Source organism: Camponotus floridanus, unplaced genomic scaffold (assembly GCF_003227725.1).
Source record: "Camponotus floridanus strain SB8 unplaced genomic scaffold, Cflo_v7.5 scaffold158, whole genome shotgun sequence".
NCBI classification, from domain to species: Eukaryota; Metazoa; Arthropoda; class Insecta; order Hymenoptera; family Formicidae; genus Camponotus; species Camponotus floridanus.
The window spans coordinates 116,634-143,693 of record NW_020229279.1 but is presented as its reverse complement, the minus strand read 5'-3'; the positions used below and the strand labels follow the sequence as shown (position 1 = coordinate 143,693).

The 27,060-nt window shown below is 34.9% G+C and overlaps 2 protein-coding genes across 2 annotated transcripts; both read right to left on the bottom strand.

The window, feature by feature from the left end:
* Positions 1-23,358: 23,358 nt before the first annotated feature.
* On the bottom strand, positions 23,359-24,787 carry LOC112637362. The gene is made up of 2 exons (XM_025406847.1): positions 24,426-24,787; positions 23,359-24,187 (listed from the first exon to the last, which is right to left on the bottom strand). The coding sequence occupies exons 1-2, from the start codon at positions 24,785-24,787 to the stop codon at positions 23,359-23,361; spliced, it is 1,191 nt and encodes a 396-aa protein (XP_025262632.1).
* A 113-nt stretch (positions 24,788-24,900) lies between these two features.
* On the bottom strand, positions 24,901-27,054 carry LOC105253514. The gene is made up of 3 exons (XM_025406846.1): positions 26,835-27,054; positions 26,585-26,793; positions 24,901-26,442 (listed from the first exon to the last, which is right to left on the bottom strand). The coding sequence occupies exons 1-3, from the start codon at positions 27,052-27,054 to the stop codon at positions 24,901-24,903; spliced, it is 1,971 nt and encodes a 656-aa protein (XP_025262631.1).
* Between the last annotated feature and the right edge of the window lie 6 nt (positions 27,055-27,060).

The window sequence follows — 27,060 nt, the reverse complement described above, 5'->3', positions numbered from 1 at the left end:
TACTAAGAGCCTTAGGTGATTTTCCCGTATCAAACATTTTTTCTGTTCTCATACGAGGATTTCCAGATGAAGTATCTTTTAGCATCAGTTCCTTAAAATTATTTCATCGATTCTCAGAACCAGAAATTAAAGCTTGGATTACAGTGGCTTTATCTCCACCTTTAAAACCTGACACTCAATACTTATTGTTGTTTGAACACCCAACTGTGCTTAATTTAGATATTCCACCTGCTCCCAGTGAAGCACGACGAAATATAATTGTGAATTTTCTAAAAATGTCCTATAGAGTCAAAAATACCTACCTCAAAACTTTCTTATCTCTCGTAAATTCAACAACCGAGTCCGAATTGATATCTTATCTATCAACAGCAATTCCATTCTCTCCTCGACTGATTTCATTGATTACTGGGGCTACTATGGAAGCAAGGGCAAGACATATTGCCAATCGCCTACAAAAAACATGAACTATTTCTACGTTAGCACAACTGGAGGGAGAAGATGATCTATATGACATAATAAGTAGAACTCAGCCATACAGCTAGTGTATTGAGATTATGTAGCCCACGAATTCCTGACCCTCCATTTTGGAATCCTTTTAAATGCTCAGTAACTCATGCATCAGACTTAAGGAACAAAGAATGGCAAAAGATAGTAAAGGGAGTAGATTGTGTACCTCCTCAAGAGTTCATTCTGCTGGAATCTTTGAAACCTGATCAAACCTGTAACAAAAAGTCAGAATTAGACAAGGGGTACATAGCAGTTAGATTCAACTTGAGTATTCCTGCTCACAACTACCCCAATGCCCTACTGATTGGTCCGTATAAAGCTTATCGAGGGTCAGTTACTAAACAGAAGGTCACTGGTTTTGGGGACAAGATTGCTATTCAAGCTGATCCCTTACTACAAAAAGTCCTAAGAGCATTTAGTCTAATTGGTTGGGGCATTGCCCCTGATGGAAATCTATCCTTATTGTTACAACAAATGTTATTAGCCCGGATCCCACCTTCACTGTTAATCCCGGATGAAGCGAAATTAACAGGATCAATACATCATAGAATTCAGAATGAAAGGACTGGACACGGTGGATCTGTCTCCATTTTGCCCAATTTTGGAACAAGATTCACTTTTGATACTTTTCCTCTGGTAGAATATAGCAAAGGGTCCAAAAATGTAAAAATACAGATTCTTTGATTCATTTTTTTCGATAGCAAAAAATTGCCAAGCATATCAAAACACGTCTAACCCTTATATCTGTGAAAAACAAACCAAACATACAAAACAGCTGATAATGTCAACATATGTTGGGGACATGTGTACCAACATAACAAAAAAAAATCGAAAATCGAATGTACGTAGCCCGCGAAATTTGAAAAGTCACCTTTTTTTTTGAACATACCTCGTAATACAATATGTAGCGCATTGGATGCTGTATTGTGCCGTATATGTGTGAGCAATCTTATTAAAACTTTATTTTTTTATAAGAAAATTATTCACAGCATTCGATACACTAGATGTTGTATTACATTATGTTTTTCATGTCTAACACTAACACGCAAATGCATCAAAGTATCAAAGATATCATTCGCATTGATATGTATATTTTTTTAATTAATTAATTATTTAAAAAATATATAAAATAAAATATTACTATAATAATATGAGAGTTGTAAGCATTTATGAAATACAGATATAATTATACAGATATAATTATTTTAAATAAAAAGTAAAGGTTTTATTAAAAAACATTTTTAATAAATGTCTTTATAATAAATAAATAAATTTGTCTCTATGTATTGGGCATCCGAAGTCGTCTCGAAATCCTATCCGAATTATGTAAAATGTAGCGCGTGAAAGATGAGACGGGACCGACAAGGAGACATGAGCTTTACGATAGAAAATCACCGCTCGCCTTATGCCTACCGCCGCGTGATTTGCCATCATTGGTGAGACAAAAGCAGAACGATAAATTATCGACTCTTGTCTAACTCTCATGTCCATCTCATGTGAATAGTTCGGATATGAACCATAGCTCGGACATGAACGATAGCTCAGACACGAACCATAGCTCAGATACGAACCATGTATTATTATCGACTGTAATGGATGTAGTTGACGTCCACTTTGTCAGGTGGCACATTAGGACAATGTGCTCATTAAAGTGAGATGGCCGCTCTCAGGTTTCTCTCTGGACAGAAATAAGAAATCTTAAAGGGAATTGAAAATTCTTACTGACAGAGTAGTGATAGCTGGGACGCTGACAGAGGTTACGAGCACGTACAAGATGTGAAATGAAATGTATCTTAATATGATTTTAGAATAGCCCTTTCTCTTTCTTTTTCTATTTGGCTTCTTTTTCTATTAATTGAATATAAAGTAAATAACTTATTTTCGATTGGCCGAAAAGATATTTTTAATGACTTTAATGACTTTTCGTTTTATTGACAACTTAGACCTCTATTTTAGTAACTTTTGTTATTTTACGACATCGTTATACTAACGACTCTCTTACGAATGATTGTTTAATGACAATTTGGAAAAAGTTATTCTATAAGCATGTCGTTTAGGTAAGAATGACTACCTCTGCTTAACGACGTTTTTTAGAAGGTTGGTATTACTTTTCTATAGTATGTGTAATGGAAATTATAGATTTTCAATGTTGGTAGTATGTCACAAACGGAAAGCAATTCTTCAAGAGCAGCTCTGTCAAATATAGTTAACAAATATTTAAAATGTTTCTGTTTTCCAATTAATTTTTGAAAATTCAGAAGAAATCTTCCAAAGCATTAACGTAAGTTGAATCGTTCAATAATTTCATTGTATTATATAGAAATAATATCGGATTTTACTCTAATCTCTACAGCGTATTTTGTCATGTGTAACTGTTTGTATTTTTTATTGTTTTTACAGGTAGTTTGTGTTGAAACTATTATATTTTTTCCAATCCATCCAATTAATTATCCAGATTTGAAATTCAGGTTAGAAATGTATTTCAGAAACTTTTACTAAAATGCTTATATGCCTTACAATATATGTGTGTTTGTTGATGTGTATATTTGTAAATGATTGTTTTTTTACAGAATGGATAAGGAAGAAAAGAAAAAACGTGCTGCCAAAACTACACGGAGACAATATAAACTGTATCACATACAATAGATAATATACAATAGATAATATACAATAGATCACAGACAATATATAATAGATAAGATAATATACAATAGATAATATACAATAGATCACAGACAATATATAATTAATATTCGATTCACGTTCATCCTTTTATTATAATTTTAAAAAATAATTTTTTTTATTTGTGTATGCGTGTGTGATATGTAATTTACATATATCACATTTCTTTAATTGTTGAAAAGAGAAAAAAAGTAATTGCACATTAATAATAACGTTTCTCATTAATAAAGTTATGAATTGGTTTTTATCTCAAATTCTGTTGCAAATTGTAAATTATTTTAAACAAGTTTGATTTTACAAAAAATAATTTCATATGTCTACAGTTGAACAATAATTTCAAAATTAATTACTTACAGCAGTATTAAATACAGCGGACTTACGCTATTTGAAATCAACTCCTTTTTTTTATTGAAGACCGATGTATTATTAATTCGTACAAATAAAATTTCGACTTGTCATGCGGGTGTACCATAGTGGCAAGATCTCAATATTATAGATTAAAATGTATCTTATAACGACATCATTTCATTTAACAACATCTCTCTGGCTGTTGTTAAGTTTACGACAATTTCGTCGCCATTTTATCATTAATTAACAACAGTTACTATTTACAGAATAAGAAAAGTCATTCGTTAATGACAATCGTTACATAACAACGTCGTTAAGGCTTACAGAATAGGGGTCTTAAAAAAAATAATTATATAAGAAAAAATCTTCTTATTTATTAGTTTTTTTAATAATTGTTGGATAATTTGTATATAAAATGTAATCAATTCTTTTTTTAACTTAAAATTAATTTATTATTTCTAAATTATTATTCGGGATCGCAACTTTGAAGTTGCTCGTGTAATGCCGGTACACACCCGAATGGGTATCACGAGTTGGAAAAACACGTGACTTCGCGATGGATGAGTGACAGGATTAAAGAATGTGAATTTGCTTCTTTGATTTTCACACAGTGACCAGACTTCCACAAGAAAGTTACTGTCAGTTTATTGCAATATGGCACACGATATTTACAATGTTTAAGAGCGTTCGGAGCGTGCAAGACGCTAATCCGAGTGGTTTGAGCACGTCAAGAGTCGCGCGAGTAGAAACGAGATCGCTATAGGCAGCGATACGCGAGAGCGAGTGCGAACGCAATATTCAACAGTTCGCGAGACAGCGCTTCACGGCTGCACGCGAGATTGAGCGAGACCGCACTATACGACGGTTCCCGAGAGCGAGCGAGACTGCACTATCTAATGATTCGCGAGAGTAAGCGAGACAGCGCTTCACGGCTGCACGCGAGATTGAGTGAGACCGCACTATACGATGGTTCGCGAGAGCGAGCGAGACCGTACTATCCAACAGTTGGCGAGAGTAAGCGAGACAGCGTTTTATCGGCTGCACGCGAGATTGAGCGAGACCACACTATACGACGGTTCGCGAGAGCGAGCGAGACCGCACTATCCAATGGTTCGCGAGAGTAAGCGAGACAGCGCTTTATCGGCTGCACGCGAGATTGAGCGAGACCGCACTATACGACGGTTCGGGAGAGCGAGCGAGACCGCACTATCCAACGGTTCGCCAGAGTAAACGAGACAGCGCTTTATCGGCTGCACGCGAGATTGAGCGAGACCGCAAGATTTATGAGCACACGAAGGAGCACACGAAGGCCGACGGCGAGAACGGAGGCTCCTCCTCTTTACTGGAGTGAAGGCACTCAATTGTGTCCCGGCATTCGCGCTCAAACTTGCAGTTTGTGCACGACACTGAATGATTCGAGCGTGACTCCGAACCGACACTATGATTTGACCGTAATTCCGAATACCGATTCTTTGCACTACTCCGTACAACAACGTTTCGGTTTTATGTGCTCGCGTTCTAAAATTTCCCACTGATTCAAATGGCAATTAGACGACTACTCTCTTGAGATGATCGAACGATTCTCGATGATCAGACAATGACTCTCTTTTCATTTCAAAGGAATTTCGACGATTCACACCGAGAGAGGCTTTCTCTCGGAAGATAAAGATTCGATCGCGAGTCGGGTGATCAAATTTAGCCTATCCCGTTTAGGCACATTACATCGCGTGATTTCTTGATTTTCCGATTGGCCAGGACCATGTAATCCTACGCGATCACGAGGATCCTGGCTGATTTCGCGAAACAAGAACGGCGTTATATATTTTCGAGTTCGATCGAGCGCGAACGGATGACGTCAGTATGACTGGGGTGAATTTTTAATTAGAGTCGCATGGCGAATCCTGAACAATTATTATTAATTTATTTATTAATTTTAAATTAGAAGCAAGAGAAAAAAAGAATTAATTAATTTATTAATATTAAATCATATAACTCACAAGGAGAACACCAGAATTGGCCCCCTCCGATTTGGCTGAATTTTATATATATTATAGTTCAGCCCTCCCACTAAATCGTGGTAAAAGGATACGATGCGCCTCTCAAGCATTCGCGAGAAAAACGCATTCAAAGATTTCTATGTTGGTAATGTACCGAACGGTTAGTGTTGTTTGACGAGCAGCGGCGTGGTGTAGTGAGTAAGGCCTCGGACTAGAATGTTGCATGTTGCTGGTTCGAATCTTACTTTTATAATTTTTTTTTATTGTATTATATTGTATATGTTTTATTTTTAATATTTAATTCTAAAAATTAATGTACCAAACAATTTTACAAAATTTAAAAATATTATTTATATTTTTATACGTTGCGTTTCTTAAAATTACAATTTAATTAACACACACACATATTTATTATTAATTATAAATTATCATGCAATTTATATAAAATGCAACATGCAACATTCTAGTCCGACGCCTTACTCACTACACCACGCCGCTGCTCGTCAAACAACACTAACCGTTCGGTACATTACCAACATAGAAATCTTTGAATGCGTTTTTCTCGCGAATGCTTGAGAGGCGCATCGTATCCTTTTACCACGATTTAGTGGGAGGGCTAAACTATAATATATATAAAATTCAGCCAAATCGGAGGGGGCCAATTCTGGTGTTCTCCTTGTCAGCACAGGACATTCATTTTATGTCCATTTTACGTCCGCACGTCCATGGACATAAAATAAACGTTCATCGTACATTCGATTTAAGACAGCCGTTAACGGTCAATATTTGGACGTTTACAGGATGTTCGGTCTTGGGGGTCAAAGTTTCTCGCGAACACGCAAGCATGTATTAATTCGTTCGTTTACCGCTACGCGACGTGCGATGCGCTATCTTTCTTGTATTTAAGTTTCAGTTATGAGAATTATATAAAGTTTGCAAAAGGTAACAAATAAGATTAAAAATGTATTGTTCAATTTAATTTCTGATCTAAAAGCACGGGTTTCAGATATTAAATTGATTTTATAAATCGAACAAGTAAATGTCCGGTGAATAAACGAAAATAATTTTTCATTATCTATTTAAGATGTAAAGTGCCACATGCAAGTATAAATTATAAATAAAATTTTTATATAAAATTTTTATGTAAAATTTTATATGAAATAGATAAATTATATTATTATTTAGGGATTGAAATATATATGTTTCGTTTAAAAATTATGATATGTTTAGATCATAAAAGTGTTGTTATTTTTTCACACATATAATACACATTTTTTAAAATTATGTCTTATAATCGTTTTGTGCAATAAAAGTAACATTTAAATAACATGTGATATTGCATTAATGTATATGTGATATAAATTCTCTTTAATAAATGTATTGCTTAAAAAAATATATATTTCATCTTTTTAATATGTAAATTCAAATTTTGTATGTAATCCCTTTTTCATCTCCTTTTTATGTCCATATAAAGTCCGTTTTGTATATCTGTTATTGCTAATTTATGTCCATTAGGATATCTTTTGGACGTCCATCGGATATCTTTTGGACACGGGATTAATCCAGGTGGCAAGCACACGTCATTTTGATGTTTAAAATTGGTCATTTACTGACTACTTTTAACGTCATGACTTGACGTTTTTATGACGTAAAAATAACGGTCCAATGTTATAGACTGTTGACATCACGAAAAGAACCACATTTTGACGTCATTTCATGACGTCTTTCTTGATTAATATAATGACGTTATTACCCAGATAGACATATGTCAGCATATTGCCTGCATAATGACAAAATTTTAAAATTGAAAATGCTTGCATAAACATGAAAGATGCGTCCTCATATGACATGAGTGTTATCAGCAAGTGAAAGAGATCTTCTGATGCTGTAAAAATTGCGACAATATGCTGTTTATTTTGCCAGAAATAGAACGCAAATCCGACATTATTGGAGCAATAAGAAATGAATATATTCACTAAAATCATAATAAATGGATAGTAAAGCTTATGGATACTCGCCGCAGCCATGTTGAATCGTGACTCAGAAGCGAGAAATGACATGGTTGCGTGATATTTTCAAATAAGAAGATATTTGGATGAAAAAACACATCTCTCAAATCGCTTTAATGTGCTAAAGCGATCTAAAGTGTTTTTTTATCTAAATTTTTTTCTATTTGAAAGTATCACGCAAGTATGTCATTTCTCGCCTCTGACGTCAAGATTCCCATAATGCCGAGGCGAGTACCTATCAGGAACCTTAAAATAATATTATTAAAATAATGTAATAAATGTATTATTACAATAATATATAGATTTTAAAAATTATTTAACTATTATGGAATATTGTTATAATTACAGTGTATGTTATAATGTACGTGTTAACATTTTTCACACATTTAATTAATACTTTAATTAGATTTACAATTGTTATAATATTGTTAATTATAATTTTGATCAACATCAAAGGATATTACATAACATCGCTCAATGAAGAATTCAATGTATTTTAGAATAGTAAAATGTTTAAAAAATGTTATTCTAATATTATTATTTACACACAATACGCAGCAATAAAATTTAAACACATTACTTTTATCAAGATTAATTATTTAATTTTACAATAGAATTTATTATAATGTTCTCTTGTATGAAAATGATAATGTTTTAAATATAATTAACAAATTGCAATATATTGCGTAAATTATTAAAAATTGAAAGGAAACACTAGGAAAAAATTATTTTAAATGCTATAATTATGTGAATACAATGTAATTAGCATATTAATTTTGATACATTTTATATACTAAAGTTATACTTCAATTATACTTAAATTTAAAGAAATAAAATTTTTGAAAGCAATGTAAAATTATATACAAACATCTTTTATGTCTACATCGAAATAAATATAAATCGATCAATTAAAGCTTTAAAACAGTAACATTAAAATTTTAACTTTTTTCCATACACATATAAATATAAAATAAAAAGAAATATAATTTCTTAAGTAATTTGCATACAAATACTGAAGTTCTGACGGAACTATATAATAGTATTACAATTTGAGAAAAGAAAAATACACCATTTGTCATTTTTATTTAAAAATTTCTAACACTTGTGGTTTGTAATAAATTTCAGTAATCAAAATATGAATGAAAAAAAAGATTCAGTGTTTAAAAAATAAAAAAATAAGATTCGAACTAATTGGCGTTTTGCTCGATTTAAACATATATACAGTGTGTCCTAGACTATCCGTACACCCCTTTTCTTTCAAAAACTAAGCATTTTAGAGAAAAACGTTTTCAACAAAAATTGTATGGTTTTGAGGGGAACATAAGATGGTGTCATTGGTTTGATCTTGGATGGCATCATCAAGGACACCTTTAATTTCTTAAATGGAACCACCTATTTTTTTATTGCATATTCTTATAGCTTATGTCGAGAGCTTTCCAAAACACTATAATAAAGTATTTTTTCATTGAGTACTTTTTGATTTATGAGGCTTAAATAATATCTTAATTTTACATAAACCATAAAATATCTTGTAAAATATTCATGTTTCCTCAAAACTATACAATTTTTGTCGAAAACGTTTTTCTCTAAAATGCTTAGTTTTTGAAAGAAAAGGGGTGTACGAGTGGACATCCTGTATATCTACTTTTCTTTATAAAAATACTTATATTATTCTCTTCGGAAGTATTTCTCTTGACGTTGCGTAAAGATTTGTTGCATTTCTTCTTCTTGGAGATTACTTTCGCTCCCCTTTTTATTAATTGCATTTTTTTATGTTGTTTGGCATTACGAATAGTTTCAATCATATCTCGAAACTCCGTACTACTTGGTGTATGAAAGTGTTTGTTTTCCGATATTGTTTCTATAAATAAAAACATTTATTTATTTACATTTTATACATATTTGTAATATATATACATATATATATATATATATACATATATATATATATATATATATACATATATATATATATATATATGTATATGTATATATATTACAAATATGTATAAAATGTAAATAAATAAATGTTATATATAAATATTATAAAAAAATGTTATTAATGGACATTAATAAATGTTATAATATAAATGTTATAATTAAATAAATGTTATATATATATATATATATATATATATATATATATACATATACAGGGTGAGTCATTTTAATCAACGTACGCAATTATTTTGGAAACAAAGCATTTTGAAGAAAAATGTTTCAGACGAAAGTTTTATGATTTCGAGGGGGCCATAAGATGGTATCATTGGTTCGACCTTGGATTGTCATTTGAAGGTCACGTGAAGGTCAATTCAATTTTTTTAAATGACACCCTCCCCCATGACTCTTTTTGTTACATATTCTTGTAGTTGACCTCGAGAGTTTTCCATAACCCTATATTTGAAGTGTTTTAATGCAGGACTTTCTGAGATATTTTAAATTTTATATATTATTATAATATTGTTTGGTTTTAAGAAGGCTATAAAGCGGCGTCTATAATGAGACTTTAAGACAAAATTTAAGAAATTGACTAATCATATTTATTATTCTTCTTTAAATTCAATTGTAATTCGTCAATTTCTGAAATCTTAAGTCTTAAAGTCCTATTATAGACGACGCATTAGATGGTACCATTGGTTTGACTTTTAAGAGCTAAAAATAAGAAGTCTAAGTTCTTATATTATGCTATATCGCTTATTAAAATTTTAAAATCTATATCTATATCATAATCTCTACCTATTATCATTATATAATCACGCTAAACTAACGTGTATATATATATATATATATATATATATATATATATATATATCTGTCCCACGTTGATAGCATATCCACGATACATTCCTTGAGATTTCCATAATATACCTGAAATTATAAAGAAATATCAGTAAACGTACTGTCATAATATCCATTATAAAAGTAGTCTAGAATACGCATATATACTTTTACAATTTATCATATTATTATTACTCTATATAAAATTTCGTTATACTGGTGGAACTAACCGTAAAGCCAGAAATAGCAAATATATATATATATATATATATATATATATATATATATATATACAGACAAACTCTAACAAAATGAACCTAACCCTTATTATTGGAAATTTACGGAATAAATTTTAATCTTATTGAAAATCGAAGAGCTACGATAAAGTAAAGAATTTCAAATATAAAATAAATATACATATATATTTACAAGAATCTTACTATTTGAACAATCGATTATAATGAAACAGATTTCATAATGATTCATTTTGTTAACCAAAAACAATATATAATATTAACAAGTAAAAAAGGAAAAATATATACTTACGTAGAATAGACTTAAGCTCCAGTTGAAATATTGTAGAATGTAAGATCAATTATCCTTTCGATGCGTATATGTAATCCGCATCCTCCAAATATTAATATAGAATGTTTTCCTTCCTTATACGTATATACTCGTATGTATAACTCTATTTTCAAGAACCTGTAAAAGAAAATTAATTAATACAAGCCAATTGTAACAATCTCATATTTTCCATTAGTGACGAGAAACATTCTTATAATATATAAGTAAAGGTCAAAATTTTCAATGATTAATATTGACAGAATTGCCTTGCAAAGCCTCTTTTAAATAATTATTAACGAAATAAGCTTAAGGACCTAACCATATAAAAGGAGAGCCAAAGACTTGAATTATATTTAAATTTTAAGCAAGAATGTTTAACGCGAATAATTAATAAAAATAAACTCTGCATGAAAATTAAATAAAATCATCTTTACAACAGTATTATTAACGACCAAATAAAATTATCATAATTAAAAGTCGTTACAATATAATAAAGGATATACATATGTATGTTTATATGCAAGTAAATATATACAGGATGGGGCATTTATCTTGAGACAAGATAATATCTCGATTGGAGTCGATTATTTTGAAAAAAGTTTTAGACAAAAGTTGTAGGGCATTAAAGAGGCTATCGGAAGGTCCATATTATAACTTCCGGTCTAGACCGGAAGTGGCGTTTTTTGATCAGAATTCGTTTTTTTAAATGGAAACACCCATTTTTTGCCGCGGATTTCGATTGGAAATCGAAAAAAAAATACTTTTTGTTCTTATTATTTTTTCGATTTAACCCATATTTTGGCCATAAAAAACAAAAAAACACAAAAATCTTGAGATAACGGAGTACTTTGTTGGGGTTGTGTCCAGGAGGCCAAAACACTTTGGATAGCATATATCACATGTAAAGTACAGACTACTTTTTCATGGGGTGGTGATTTTTAATCTAAACTTAATAAACTAGAAAAAGATTTAACGGATTACTTTGAAAAGGCATAATTGACATTTTTTTGTATTTTCGTTTTCTTTTTTCGTGAGTTTTTAAATTTAATATAGGGGATATTTACCCCATTTCATTTATCCTAATTTTTTTCTGAAATCAGATTATCTTTTCAAATTTTGTCAGTGCAAAACTTTTTTTAAAATGGAGGCTGTTTCTGTAAAAGAGAAGATAGAAATGATTCTTATTTATGGTGAATGTGGTAGAAATGTTGACGATGCCGTTACACTTTATGCTGAACGTTTTCCGGATAACGTGCGATCTCGAGCATCTTTTTATCGGGTTGTTACACAATTTCTACAAGAGGGAAGTGTGTCTAAGAGAAAAAGAGCCCATCGAAACCTAGTTACTGGAACTGACAATGAAATTGCTGTATTAGCTGCAGTAAATGTTGACCCTCATGTCAGTACTCGACAAATTGCACGCGATTCTGGAATTTCGCGACGTAGTGTAGGCAGGATATTAAAACGTTATAAATATCATCCCTATCACATTTCGTTGCACCAAGAACTTCATGATAATGATTTTCAGAACCGAGTTATCTTTTGTCAATGGGCATGTCAACAAATACAACAAGATCCTAATTTCTTTGCTAAAATCCTATTTTCAGACGAGTTCTCTTTTACGAACCACGGCACGGTTAATAGACATAACATGCACTACTGGAGTATTCAAAATCCACATTGGTTACGTGAAGTTGAGCATCAGCGTCAATGGTCTGTGAACGTTTGGTGTGGAATAGTTGGTGACAAGATAGTAGGTCCATCAGGGCCGGATTAAACATGTTTGAGGCCCCCGGCCATCTCTTGTAATGAGGCCCCTTATTACTATGTCCAATAATACTGGCTATGTTATAATGGCTTTATTAAATATTGGGTTCCTCTTGGTCAGAAATCGTATTCCTAAGCTCCATTACCACGTCAAGGTGGAGACCCATCAATGGAGTTTTTTCTTTTTGTTTTTTTTTGTTTTTATAGTTTTTATGGTTTTTTTGATTTTTTGTTTTTATAATTTTTTTGAGATTTTTATTTTTTTTTACTTTTTAATGAACAATAAAAAATTTTTATTTGTCTTTCTTTTAATACATATTTTAGAGTAATATTGATTAAAATTTGTTTATGTAAATAAAAATAGAAAAGCGATTATATATCATCAAATAAATCATTTATATACCAAATCTTTTTAACTTTTTATTCGCGAAATCTTGAATAATATTATCATCGAAATTTAATGTTTTAAAAAATTCGTTTTCAATGCTAATAATACTCAAATTGTTCAACCTTTCCTCTGTCATTGTATTTCTTAAAACATTCTTAATCAATTTTAATTTTGAAAATGATCTCTCCCCTGTAGCATTACTGATCATCATACAAAGATAAATGCGCAATGCTATTTCTACATTTGGAAAAGCTTCAAAAAGTTGATTTTCATATAGATAGTAATACAAACTTTTTAAATTTAATTTTTCTATTGAGACATTTTCAAATTTTTCTTTATTAACATCTGCTTCTTGATCACTATCACTTTGTCTATCATTAGTTCTTTCCGATTCACTCATTTCTTCCTCCTGCTCTTTTATTTTTTCCTGACCTTCTGTATCTTTTGTCCCATCTTTATATTCCTCCTTCTCTGTAGAAAATTTTTCTTTTTGCCATAACTGTGAATTAATTTTTAATTCATCTTTTAAATATGCTCTTAAATGAAAACATTCTGATGTAAATTCTGTTTTATTTATGTCCTTATTGTAAATAGAAGCAAAATGTGCACATGAATTTGTCAACGTTTGTTCATTTATATTAGTCAAAATTTCCAAAAATCCAAATATTTCAAAAATGTTTTCATAAGCTTTAGAGCGTTTAGTCAAATTATTTAAAAGTGTATTAATAATAGGCAAGAAAACTTCAATTTTAAATTTTTCACTTCCTTCTAGAATCACATCTGGTGTATCCGTATTATCGACATAAGTCAAACGAGTACTACGTTTTTTGATGCATTTGTTAATATCTTGATAGACAGAATTTGGTGCAATCTCATTTGCACGCTTTTCGTACCAATCAAATTTATTTCTCTTTTCGCTAATATATAACGTCAAAGATTTCAACATTTTGACAGCAACAGACAAGGTCAACGTTGTTTTCTGTAACATTTTATTCGTTTTATTAAGTCTTATTAATACATCGTTCCAAAAAATAGTTAAAAAAACGGTTTCCAATTTTTCCATATTTTTCTTAAAACCAGTAGCTCGGGTTTTAGTTTCTTCGGATTCATTTTCAGCAGTAATGAGTGATTCTAAAGCTGTTTTGATAGGTTCATATCCATTATTTAATGCGAAAACAGCATCAGCACGAGCTGACCAGCGCGTATCAGACAAATTTTTAACTACTTTTTGTCTTGGACCTAAAGTAGCTAATGCTCTTATTAATACAGCCCATCGGTGCGTTGACGCAGAAAAGAAAGTATATAGGTTTTGAACGAAATCAAAATATTTACAAACTTCTTTTGTTGATTCTGCGGCCTGAACGCCAACAAGATTTAGAGAATGTGCACTACAGGGAATAAAAAATGCTAAAGAATTAATGTCATTAATTCTGGCTTGCAATCCATTATATCGTCCAGCCATATTTGCGGCATTATCATACAACTGGCCTCTGCAATTTGAAATGGATATATCATTTTCATTTAGAAATGTGATGACAACTTCACACAGATTCTCTGCGTCGTGCCCATAAATCGGTATAAACTTTAAGAATCGTTCAACTGATTTACCGTTTTTACAATATCGGATAATGAAAGTCAATTGATCTACATGACTTACATCAGGCGTTGAATCTATTGAAATAGAATAATATTTCGCTTGTCGTACTTCGGCTATAATTCCCATAAATACTTTTTTCCCCATAATCTCGATTAATTCCTCACATATTGTTGAGGAAAGAAAAGAAGCTTTTCCTCGTCCACTATTTCCAAACTTTTTAATATGTTCGCGCAAAAATGGATCAAATTCACTTATTAGTTCTAACATTCCTAAGTAATTACCATTTCTGTTAGAACCGAAAATTTCATTGCTACCTCTAAAAGGCAAACCTCTTGATGCTAGAAATTTTATTACAGCAACTATTCTTCGAAATACTTCAATCCAGTAATTACGTTTTTCGTTAAGTTGAAGTTGTAGTTCAGTATTTATTCTTCCGACTACTTTTGTGCACCTGATATAAGTATATAAATTTTTTCTATGCTCAGAGCTATTTTCATGATCTGAAATGGATTTTAATCCATGTTTCCAGTCATTAAAGCCAGTTGTAAATGAACTATCCGACTCATTGAACAATTTACAAAAAAAGCAAAAGATTTTGCCTTTAGATGGCGAATATAAAACCCACTCGCGTTTAATTTTTTCTCCATTTTGAAGTTCCCGGTAAAAATAGGAATTTTGTAATTTTCTGGGTCGATTAATTTTTTTGTTTCCTTCAATACTTTCATAGTTTCGAACTGACGCCTTATAATCCGCATGTATATCGAAATTTTGGCATTTTGTAGATCCGTTTTTAATCCAGTATTCCTGTAATATGTTTCGACTTCCTCGAAAAAACTCCCATAAAGCTGGATCTGAACTTGGTTCATTTAATTGACTATCAGAAATATGAGGAATAGCACTTTGTCCATTATTATTTTTCTGATCATTATTATAATTTGATTCAATATAGTTGGAAGAATTAGATGTAGATGGACCGATTTCCAAAATGTGTGGTTTCAATGGTGGATCTGTACTCTGTTCTTTAGATCCGTTGTCATTATCAGAATAAGAATTGACAGTTTCAGTATTATCATTTTGATCGGAATGTAAAATGGAAGAAAAATTAGACACAGAGGAATCTAAATTAACAGACAGAGTAGTGACATCTGTATTATTTTCAGTGCTAGTATTTTTTGTTTGAAAATACGAATTTATATTTTTCAGATTTTTAATGAATAATTCTTCTTTTTTAACTTTTTTCCTTTTTTGAGCTCCACTTTCAAAATTTCGTTTCATTTTGCTATAAATGTGCCGTAAAAAATAGCAAAAAAAGGAAATAGAAAGGCACAAAGCAACAAAAAAAGACACTAATTAATTTCCTGGCTTCTCTTTTTTTAGTATTTCTTACTACAAGCGTTGGAAATAAATTACTTTATTCTCAATCAAAACTTAAAAGTTTCATTAATCCTAAGCGCAAATAAATTATCTCTTAGAAAATATACGAAGCTGTTTCTTGATCTAGACTCATATTTAAAGCCCGCAAGTTACATTTCTCTAGCGAGCGCAAGAAGTAGTAGCGGACGAATGGAGCTTATTGCCGACTTGTCGAGTAGAGTCGCAAGCACCGCGCGCCGCTGCCGTCGCTATCAGTGATCGGTGCTCGGCGGCTCGGCGGTTCGGCGCTCGGCGACTCGACGGCGCTCGGCGGCTCGGCGGCTCGATGCTGTCAGTGGCGTCGGCACATCGTCACTGAGCGTCAAGCGCTGAGCATTTCACAAATTAAAAAAAAAATGTTTATTTGCTAATTTGTTGTTGAATGGTTTTCTTTTTTTTTTTTTGGGGGGGAAAAATATTTCAACAAACTTGAGGCCCCCCTAATTGCGAGGCCCCCGGCAAAAACCGGGTTGGCCATTACGTTAATCCGGCCCTGAGGTCCATACTTCATTGAAGGCAATTTAAACGGCGAAACATATCGTAATTTTTTACAAAATCAACTTCCGCTTTTACTTGAGGACGTACCCTTAAATGTAAGACAACAAATGTGGTTTCAACACGATGGATGTCCATCGCATTACTCCCGAACTGCTCGTGAAGTTTTGGATCGCGAATTCAATGGACGCTGGATCGGTAGAGGGGGTCCAGTAAATTGGCCAGCAAGATCTCCAGACCTTACGTCTCCAGACTTTTATTTATGGGGTTACATAAAGAGCGAAGTTTACAAAGAAGTGCCAACATCTTGTGAAAATATGATGCAACGAATCCGAAATGCTTGTGCCAAAATATCACCTGATGTACTCCGCAGTTGTGTACGATCTATGGAAGTTCGGATCAATAAGTGCATTGAAGTCGCCAATTTGAGCACTTATTAAATTAAATTAATTTCAAACAGATAAGACAATCATACCAAATTGTGAGAGGCAAGGGGACTCACCTAAAACAAGCACCCCAAAGGGGATAAAAAACTACTACGTCCACGTCGTTATTCCTGGGTAGTGCTAAAAGTAGTTAATAGTTGTACAGTTTTTCAACCTTAAAGTTAAAAAAGGGATTCCAATAAGGTACTCCGTTATCTCAAGATTTTTGTGTTTTTTTTGTTTTTTATGGCCAAAATATGGGTTAAATCGAAAAAATAATAAGAACAAAAAGTATTTTTTTTTCAATTTCCAATCGAAATCCGTGGCAAAAAATGGGTGTTTCCATTTAAAAAAACGAATTCTGATCAAAAAACGCCACTTCCGGTCTAGACCGGAAGTTGTAATATGAACCTTTCGATAGCCTCTTTAATGCCCTACAACTTTTGTCTAAAACTTTTTTCAAAATAATCGACTCCAATCGAGATATTATCTTGTCTCAAGATAAATGCCCCACCCTGTATATATATATATATACAGGGTCTACCAAAAGTGTGGAAACCCCTAAATATCTCGGAAAATATACGTTTTACAGAAAAGTGTTTCCAACAAAAGTTGTAGGGTTTAGGAAGATCTATATACTGATTCTATCAGTTTGACCTTGGATGGCGTCGTCAAGGTCAGGTCAAGGTCACATTGACTTTTTTAAATGACACCCCCTACATTTGATTGCATATTCTTATAGCTTAATTCAAGAGCTTTCCAAAACACTATAATAATGTTCATTTTTGTTAAGTACTTTGCGAGTTATGAGGGTTGAATGATAGAGTAGCGCCGGTATTAACATTATCCAAGGTGTACTACATGGAGGTTACTCGCTCGGATTTGCATCTGTTGTGTGTGTGATCCAGCTAACTAAGGCAAGATCGATTCCTCAACATATCCTCATATTTCGCTGAAGTCAAATTGCCAAAAAATTGCTCCATAAAACGTGTATGAAACGTCTCGTTAGTTCCTTCATTTACCGCTATGTGACGCACTACATGCAGTCTAACTCGCATTTAAAATTCAACTAAGAATGTATAAAGCTATCAAAGAACGAGCACCTTCTAACTTCAGCTTTGAGCAAGCAGAAATTAATTGTTATCGTCCAAATACAACGTACGATTAATTAAAATTAAACGTTTTAAAAATGGCTGGCGACTTGTCGGAACGTGAAAGAATCACTATCCTCATGATGCGTGGATGGGGTGATAACGAAAGATCGTTCTCTGATGTCGTTCGATTATTTAATGACACGTATCCGAACCGTCGAATTAATAAGTCCACTGTGTTAAAAACAATAGAACGTTTTAGACAAACTGGTAGCGTAAGAAATCGCTCTAAGTCAGGAAGACCATTGTCTGCAACCAACGAAGAAAAACAACTTGATGTTCTGCAGACATTTATTGAAGATCCCAATTCTAGTGTTCAGAGAGTCGCTCAAACTCACGATATTGCTCCCATGTCGGTTTGGAGAATTTTAAAGAAGAACAAGTTCCATCCATATAAATTGCAATACGTTCAAGAATTGCAAAACGGAGATGAGGAGCGTCGTATACATTTCTGTGAAAGAATGATGGCACTAATAGATGTCCGGCCCATCTTCCCTTATCAAATTGTTTTCACAGACGAGGCAACTTTTACCTTAACGGGAGAAGTTAATAATCAAAATTTTCGTTTCTGGTCAGATGAGAATCCGAATTGGGTGCGGGAAACTCACACACAACATCCACAAAAAATAAATGTATGGTGCGGAATAATAGATGGCTATTTAATAGGGCCGTTTTTTTTTGAAGAATATTTGAACGCTCAAAGGTATGAGAGATTACTTGTTGATCAAATAATTCCAGCCATACAGAATACTTTTCCAAATAATTTCCAAGAAATATGGTTTCAGCATGATGGAGCTCCTGCTCATTTTGGTGCAGGACCACGTCGTATTTTAAATGAGACTTTTCCGCTACGGTGGATAGGAAGAAGGAACGGAAATGAGGGAGGAGAGGATTGGCCACCTCGGTCACCGACAAAACACTACAGACAAATGTTTTTTCATTAAGTACTTTTTGAGTTATAAGGCTTCAAAGTTTGCAGTACTTCGATATAAAATGCAAAATATCTCGTAAAATATTTAGTTTTCGGTAGTCTTACCCTAATACTTTTATGCACAGGATAATGAGACAAAACTATTGGTGCAAAGAAAACGCATGATTGTTTATAACAAAAAGTGCATTGCAAATTACACATTTTTTATTATAAACAATCATACGTTTTCTTTGCACCAATAGTTTTGTCTCATTGTCCTGTGCATAAAAGTATTAGGGTAAGACTACCGAAACTAAATATTTTACGAGATATTTTGCATTTTATATCGAAGTACTGCAAACTTTGAAGCCTTATAACTCAAAAAGTACTTAATGAAAAAACATTTGTCTGTAGTGTTTTGGAAAGCTCTCGAGATAAGCTACAAGAATATGTAATGAAAAATAGTGGGTTCAATTTAAGAAATTGAAGGTGACTTTTATGTGACCTTCAAATGACTTTCCAAGGTCAAACCAATGCTACCATCTTATGTCCCCCTTCACACCCTACAATTTTTGTTTGAAACATTTCTTTCTGAAGAGTGCTGTTTTCGAGATATTCGAGTGCATCGATTAAAATGGCCCACCGTGTATATATACTATACATATATTTGATTATGATTAATTCTATTAACGCACATATATATGTATAATGAAATAAAATCATTATATTAATTATACTAACCTAACTACTAAATAAAATATACATATAGATACATAAAAACGGAACAACAAAATGAACCTGACTATCATTAACAAAATTTACAAATATAATTATGTTAAAATTGCGAGAATAAATTAAATAAATTAAAATCTACATCTGTCCCCGCTGGGCCTGTCGGATAAATAAAAGTCCTCTAATTATTCTTCATGACATACAGAATTTATTAAATAAATACAGCACGTATCAATTAGAAATTAATAAGAATTTTATTTCTATTATTCCATAATATAAAATCAGGTTGCAAAACATTTTGTTGCACCCAATGAATAAATAAAAAAAAATATAATAATAAAAATATTTATGCTTATATGTTGCTAGAATTCCGTAGTGCAATTTGTTGATTTAAAACATCTCTCTCTTCTCAACGTGCATGTAGACTCTCACCATTAGAAACCTGAAAAAGGACAATCGTAATTAATATAAAGCTCATATATATATTTTCATATAAAACAAATTAAAGAAAATAAAAATTCCCCAAAATAATTTAATTAAAATATAAAGATTTTCAATACAATTAAAAATAAATTATCTTATAAAAAACGCCCAATTAATAACCAAAGATGTAAATCTTAACGACATATAAATTCGACATATATATATACAGGGTGTCAATTAAGTCCCGGGACGGCTGAATATTTTCTCATGTAAGGTATTTTTGAAAAAGGTCAAGGTCATTTCTGAAGTAATTTTCAATGAGGAATTCAACGGTGACCTTCAATTTGACCTTGAGCTTGACCTTCAAGGTTATTTGAAGGTCAAAGTGTTTTTTTTTAATAGGAACCCCTATTTTTGATTGTATATTCTTATAGCTGACCTCGAGAGCTTTCCAAAACACTATAATAAAATATTTTTCCCTCAAGCATTTATCGAGTTATGATGCTTCAAATCATTTCTTAATTTTACATAAACCGTAAAATATCTTGTAAAATATTCACTTTTCGATTATTTTACCTTAATACTTTTATGTACAAAATAATGAGAGGAATCAATTGGCGTAAAGAAAACATATAGTTGTTTTTAAGAAAAAATATGGAATTGTTAATTGCAAATTACATATTTTTTCTTAAAAACAACTATATGTTTTCTTTACGCCAATTGATTCCTCTCATTATTTTGTACATAAAAGTATTAAGGTAAAATAATCGAAAAGTGAATATTTTACGGTTTATGTAAAATTAAGAAATGATTTGAAGCATCATAACTCGATAAATGCTTGAGGGAAAAATATTTTATTATAGTGTTTTGGAAAGCTCTCGAGGTCAGCTATAAGAATATACAATCAAAAATAGGGGTTCCTATTTTAAAAAAACACTTTGACCTTCAAATAACCTTGAAGGTCAAGCTCAAGGTCAAATTGAAGGTCACCGTTGAATTCCTCATTGAAAATTACTTCAGAAATGACCTTGACCTTTTTCAAAAATACCTTACATGAGAAAATATTCAGCCGTCCCGGGACTTAATTGACACCCTGTATATATATATATATATATATATATATATATATATATATATATACATTCCATAAACTCATTATAAGTAGATACGCGTAAAACAAATTATTAATGACAATAATAAAATACTAACTGTTCACATTATAACAAATTAATTGCACAAAATTAACACATAAAATATCCCTTATAACGTTAATAAGAATTAACCCCTAAAATTAACGAAAGAAATAAATTAAGATATATAAATATATATGCAAAATAATAAAGCAAAGGGAAACACTTACGCTTACTTATATAATTTTCATAATTGTCGAAATATAAAATATAAAATGATTTATAACCCTTCCTTTTCCAACAAGTATACGTATATCTTCTCTAAAAACCTGAAGGAAAAAATAAAATAATAAATATACATATACACAAACATATTAAATATGACAATTTTATTCTACACGAACATCACGAATAAATTAAGATAGAAATAATATCTCTTTGAGAAACTAATATTTTAAATAATTAGAATTTAACAAAAGACATTTTTAACGACAGTATTATTAAATAAATGATAATAAATTGCATAAAATCATTCTGATGTATGAGCAATTAAAATCTTAATGCATTAACCAAAATTTAAAATTATTATATGATTAACAACAACTCAATATTTCATTTATATAAAACAAATGTATCAACGTTATAAAATCTTATCGTATGCCGTCCATACAACCTAATATTTCAAGACGTATGAACCAATATTATATCCTCGATACATATACATATATACATTTTTGTCAATTAGTAGTACAATTTTAAACCTCGTATTCCTTAATTTACCTCTAAGAAATAATATTAGCGATTGAATTTATACGAAATTTCGCGATATGAATCCTTTTGAACGGTCACCCATCTCAGTGTCGACCAATCCAAGTGTCGCTTAAATTTGAAGCCGCGGTTGCCGTGCACCTGAAAAAGAAAAAATAATTAATTAATGAAACTCAAAATTTTAACGGAACCTTAATAATAAAATATGACTAAGAAAATCAAAATGTCAATAATAAAATTTAATAATAAACTTTTAGTAATGAATTCGATAATTTAATTTAACAATTGCTTATCAGAAATAATTAGAAAACTAATATGCGAGAACGCGGTAGGAGACAAACAAATGTGCGAGATCGCGGTAGGAGACAAAGTGACAGCGAGAGTAGTTTAAAATTAAAGTTTATTTTACACTTAGTCTTATTTACAATAAAAAATTCACTATTTATCGATATCGGATTTATTATAAAATGTCTCTCTTTAAGGCTCAATAATATAGCGCGGAAAGCAACGCGATTTTCTAATTTGAAGCGACGAAGTATAAAAGTCCGCAAGCGACGGACTCCAGAAGACCGGCGAGAACTTCTGGTTTTATAAAATTCGTTTCCGAGGAATAGCGCACTGTTGCTTAGGAATACTAACGCAAGTGAGAGAGGATGGTCGCGCGAAGGAGTTTATATATCAACAGGACGCTAGAAGTCGCTCGAATTTTCTAGACTTAGAATTTTTTAGTCGTGTTTATTTGTTGATAATGTTTCAAAGTCAAGACTAGCTTATTGCTCTGTTGATATATGCCCCTCCTTTCGGGCGACCGTTTGGAAAGACGTTAATAATTCAAAGTAAAATGTCGTGCTCGGATTCGTAAAGATTTTTATAAGCGTCGCGCGCGCGCGTCGGCCGCCGCCGTTATGAGTGTACGGCGCGGCTAATGCAAATGCGATCGCGAATTGCTCTGCCCATTTTTTTGGCAGATTCGTTCATTTTTTTGAACATTCCGCCCGCCTCGTATGGGGAACCGATACGATCGAGACACTCCCTTTTCGATGTCGCCGAAGGGAAGTATCATGTAGTGAGCAAGTGGGTGGAGTGTGACGGTGTTATTGCTGATGCTAGGCGTACAAAGATAAGTAGATACTGATTTCAAATTTATAGAAATACTATTAATCGATAATACCATTAATTGATAAGAAAGACTAAATTTCTAATTATTAGCAAAATAATTTGTAGAAGGAAAGTACAAAATTAAATGATACTAATATAGTTTTTTTTTTTTTTTTTTACGATTCGCCGTCTCCTCTGGCGCAGGAGTTGATGGGGAGGAGCACTAGTTTGTTGACAGGTCGTGTTAGGCTGCTGGTGGAGGTGCGCACGTCGACGACTCGTATGTGGCCGTCTCTCCCAGGGTAGATGCTCTCAATTCTTGCTAGGGGCCATTTATTAGGTGGTGATATTTCACTCCGGAGCAGACACAGGCGGCCGATGCGGACTTGCTCGTCGGCCTTGAACCATTTTGGTCGATGCGTCAGAGAGTGGAGGTACTCTCGCAACCACCTAGTCCAGAAGCTGTCTCGCATCTGGCTAATCAGCCTCCACCTGGTGAGTAACGTCTTTGGCTCTTCGACAATTGGTGAAGTTGGAATGGCATTAAGCGCGGTGCCTACGAGGAAATGGCCAGGAGTCAGCGCTTCGAGGTCCTCTGGGTCGTCCGACATGGGTTGCAGCGGCCGAGAGTTGAGGCAGGATTCAACTTGCGCAAGAAGCGTGGCCATCTCCTCGTAGGTCAATTTTGCGTCTCCGACCACACGACGAAGGTGATGCTTCACTGACTTAACGGCGGCCTCCCAGAGACCGCTGAAATGAGGAGCGGCTGGTGGATTGAATCGCCACTCAATTCTCTCATCTGCTAGGCGGTTATGGATTTGACGTTCTTCCTTGCTGCTGGCGGAAAAGAGCGCACGTAGCTGTTTATCGGCACCCACAAAATTAGTTCCGCGGTCGCTGTAGAGGACCTTACATAGGCCGCGATGACTGATGAATCGACGCAGGGCGGCCAAGAAGGCATCGGAGGTATAGTCGGAGGCGACATCAAGGTGGACCGCGCGGCAGCTGAGACAAACAAATATTATTAGGTATGACTTATAAGCTCGATGGCCTCGACCCTTGGAGTTGCGTAACTAGATTGGTCCAGCATAGTCGACGCCCGTGTGCAAAAAAAGCCGTGAATGCATGCCCTCGGGGCAAGTTACCCATTGGCGGCTGAGGAGAAGCCGCCCGCCAACGCAAGCACGGCAGACAGCGGTGAATGTAGTTCTTCACCAAAGCTCTTCCACGTATAAGTTAGTACTCCTGGCGCAGGGAGGTCAGGGTAAGCTGCACTCCTCCATGCAATGTTCGCAGGTGCGTGGCCTTGATCAGTAGCTGCGTTAGATGAGAGGTGCTGGGAAGTAATGTCGGGTGCTTCGCCTCGCGAGTCATTGAAGCATTGCCCAGCCGTCCGCCGACGCACAGTATGCCCTTGTTGTCGAGGAAGAGGCTTAGTTTGGCTAGCGCGCCCTTTGCAGGAAGTAGAGTGGTTTTTTGTACTAACTTTATTTCTTTTTTAAAGTTGATAGATTGGACCACCCGTATCCAGCCAGTCAGCGCTTCAGCTAGCTCGGAAGGTAGCAGGACGGTAGCGGGGAGATCGTCGCCGGCTCTTTGGACCATTCTTTCAGACTTCCTGAGGCATAACCAACGGCGGCACCAGGCGGTGATCCTCAACAGGCGGTGCAGTTCGGAGAATCGCGTTAAAAGCTCCGGTTCATCGACCGAAATATTAGTTACAGTGGTTTGGTGGACGCCGAGGCGAAGCTCAGGCAGTTCGGCGTCGTGGATGCGGGCAGGATCGGGCGGCCATTGTTCTCGACCTCCTTGTAACCAGGGGGGGGCCGCTCCACCAGAGTGGGTGATCTTTCAACTCCGAGGGAGACAGGCCTCGAGAAGCAGTCGGCTGGATTGTCTCCTCCAGGAGTGTGGTGCCACGCGACGTCTGGTAACGTGGTTTGGATTTCGCTGACCCTATTAGCCACGTAAGTCTTCCAGGAAGCTGGGTGGCCTCGGATCCATCCTAAGACGATAGTGGAGTCAGTCCACATATACATCGAGGTGGTCGCGGCATCCAGAGTTAGGCGGGTGTGAGCGACAAGCCGTGTCAGCAGGGTAGCGGCGCACAACTCCAACCGAGGTAAGGTAACCTGCTTCAGAGGTGCTACTTTAGTTTTGGCAGAGAGAAGAGTTACCTTGACTTGATTGTCCTTGTCTCGTATGAGCAGGTAGACTACGGCGGCGAAAGCTTTCTCTGAGGCGTCGGCAAATCCATGGATTTCCTGTGTACTGTCATTTGGTCCAGACGCAAGCCAGCGAGGAATCCTGATGTCCCCTAGGTGCGGGAGCTCTGCCTGCCAGCTTCTCCATTGATGGACGTCATTCTCGGGCAAAGAGTCATCCCACTCGACGCCTCGCAACCAGGTGGCTTGGATCCAGATCTTAGCCCATACCGTCACGGGGGAGAGCCACCCCAGCGGATCAAACAATCTGGCTGTCAAGGAGAGGACAGTACGTTTTGAGAAGACGTTCGGCTGAGTAATGGACATTGAAAAGGCGAAAGAGTCCTCGTGAGGGTGCCAAAGCAAGCCCAGAGTCGAATGACTTTCTCCGGGTAACCACCACCGAGGTTCACGTTGTAGCCGATCCTCGGCGGGTACGTCGCTGAGTAGAGCGGCATCATTAGCGGACCATTTTTTAAGCGGAAAACCGCCCGCCCTGCAGATTCTGGTCAACTGCCGCAGAAGATCCTTGGCTTCTTTGAGCGTGGATGCGCCGGTGAGGACGTCGTCCATATAGATATCCTTGAGAAGGGCAGACGCTCCGAGCGGGTAGCTTGACTTCTCATCAAGAGCAAGTTGATGCAGTGTGCGAATGGCAAGAAAAGGTGCGCAGGATAGTCCGTAAGTTACGGTTTTGAGTTGGTACTCCTGTATGTTGTCTTCAGGGCTTGACTGCCACAGTATTCTTTGTAGATCTCGATCTTGATGATGGACTTCGATCTGCCGGTACATCTTTTCGATGTCCGTGGCGAGCACGTAGCGATGGCGTCGCCATCGAAGAAGCACGTCCGCTAGAGTCGGTAGAAGATTGGGTCCGCTGTGCAGATGCTGATTCAGAGAGGAACCCGTTGTCACAATCGCCGAGCCATTAAAGACTACTCGGAGTTTGGTCGTGACGCTAGATTTCCGCAGGACTCCTTGATGAGGTAAATAGCAGACTGCTGTGTTGTCAGCTGGAGCTCGCACCGGCTGCATGTATCCGAGCTCTATGTATTGCTGCATAAATTCTCGATAAAGAGTGTAGAACGAAGAATCTTTAATGAAACGAATTTCCATTTGTTTCAGAGCGCGGAGAGCGATACGCCGAGTTCCGGAGAGATCGGGTAAGGATGCGGCTAGAGGCAGTCGCACAACGTACCGGCCGTCGGCCTTCCGAAAATGGGTGCGAACGTAGTGCTTCTTCGCACTCGACTTCAGCCTTGGAGAGAGCAAGTGGAGCGGAGGGGAGCTCCTCCTGTGCCCATAGATGTCGCACCATCTCGGAGAGGTCTTCCTCCACTTGGCATTGATGTGAGCGCATTGTTGTCGGAGAAGGTCCGTCTTCGGCGGCTTCGAAGAGTATCCATCCTAAAATTGTGTTTTGAATTACAGGTTCGTGACGAGTAGACCCTTCCGTAGACCAGGCAAGAGAATTTCGCTATAAATGTCGGCGCCAAGGAGGAGATCTACTGGATCTTCAGCACTGAAGTCAGGATCGGCGAGTAGCACTCCTTGAGTGTGCGACCAAGTCCTGGAGCCGAGAGGGCCTGCGCCAGAGTAGGCCGTGAGTTGACGCGGAAGGACCAGGGCTATCAACTGGATTGAAGGACCCTCACTCCGAGGAGCCATGGTAAG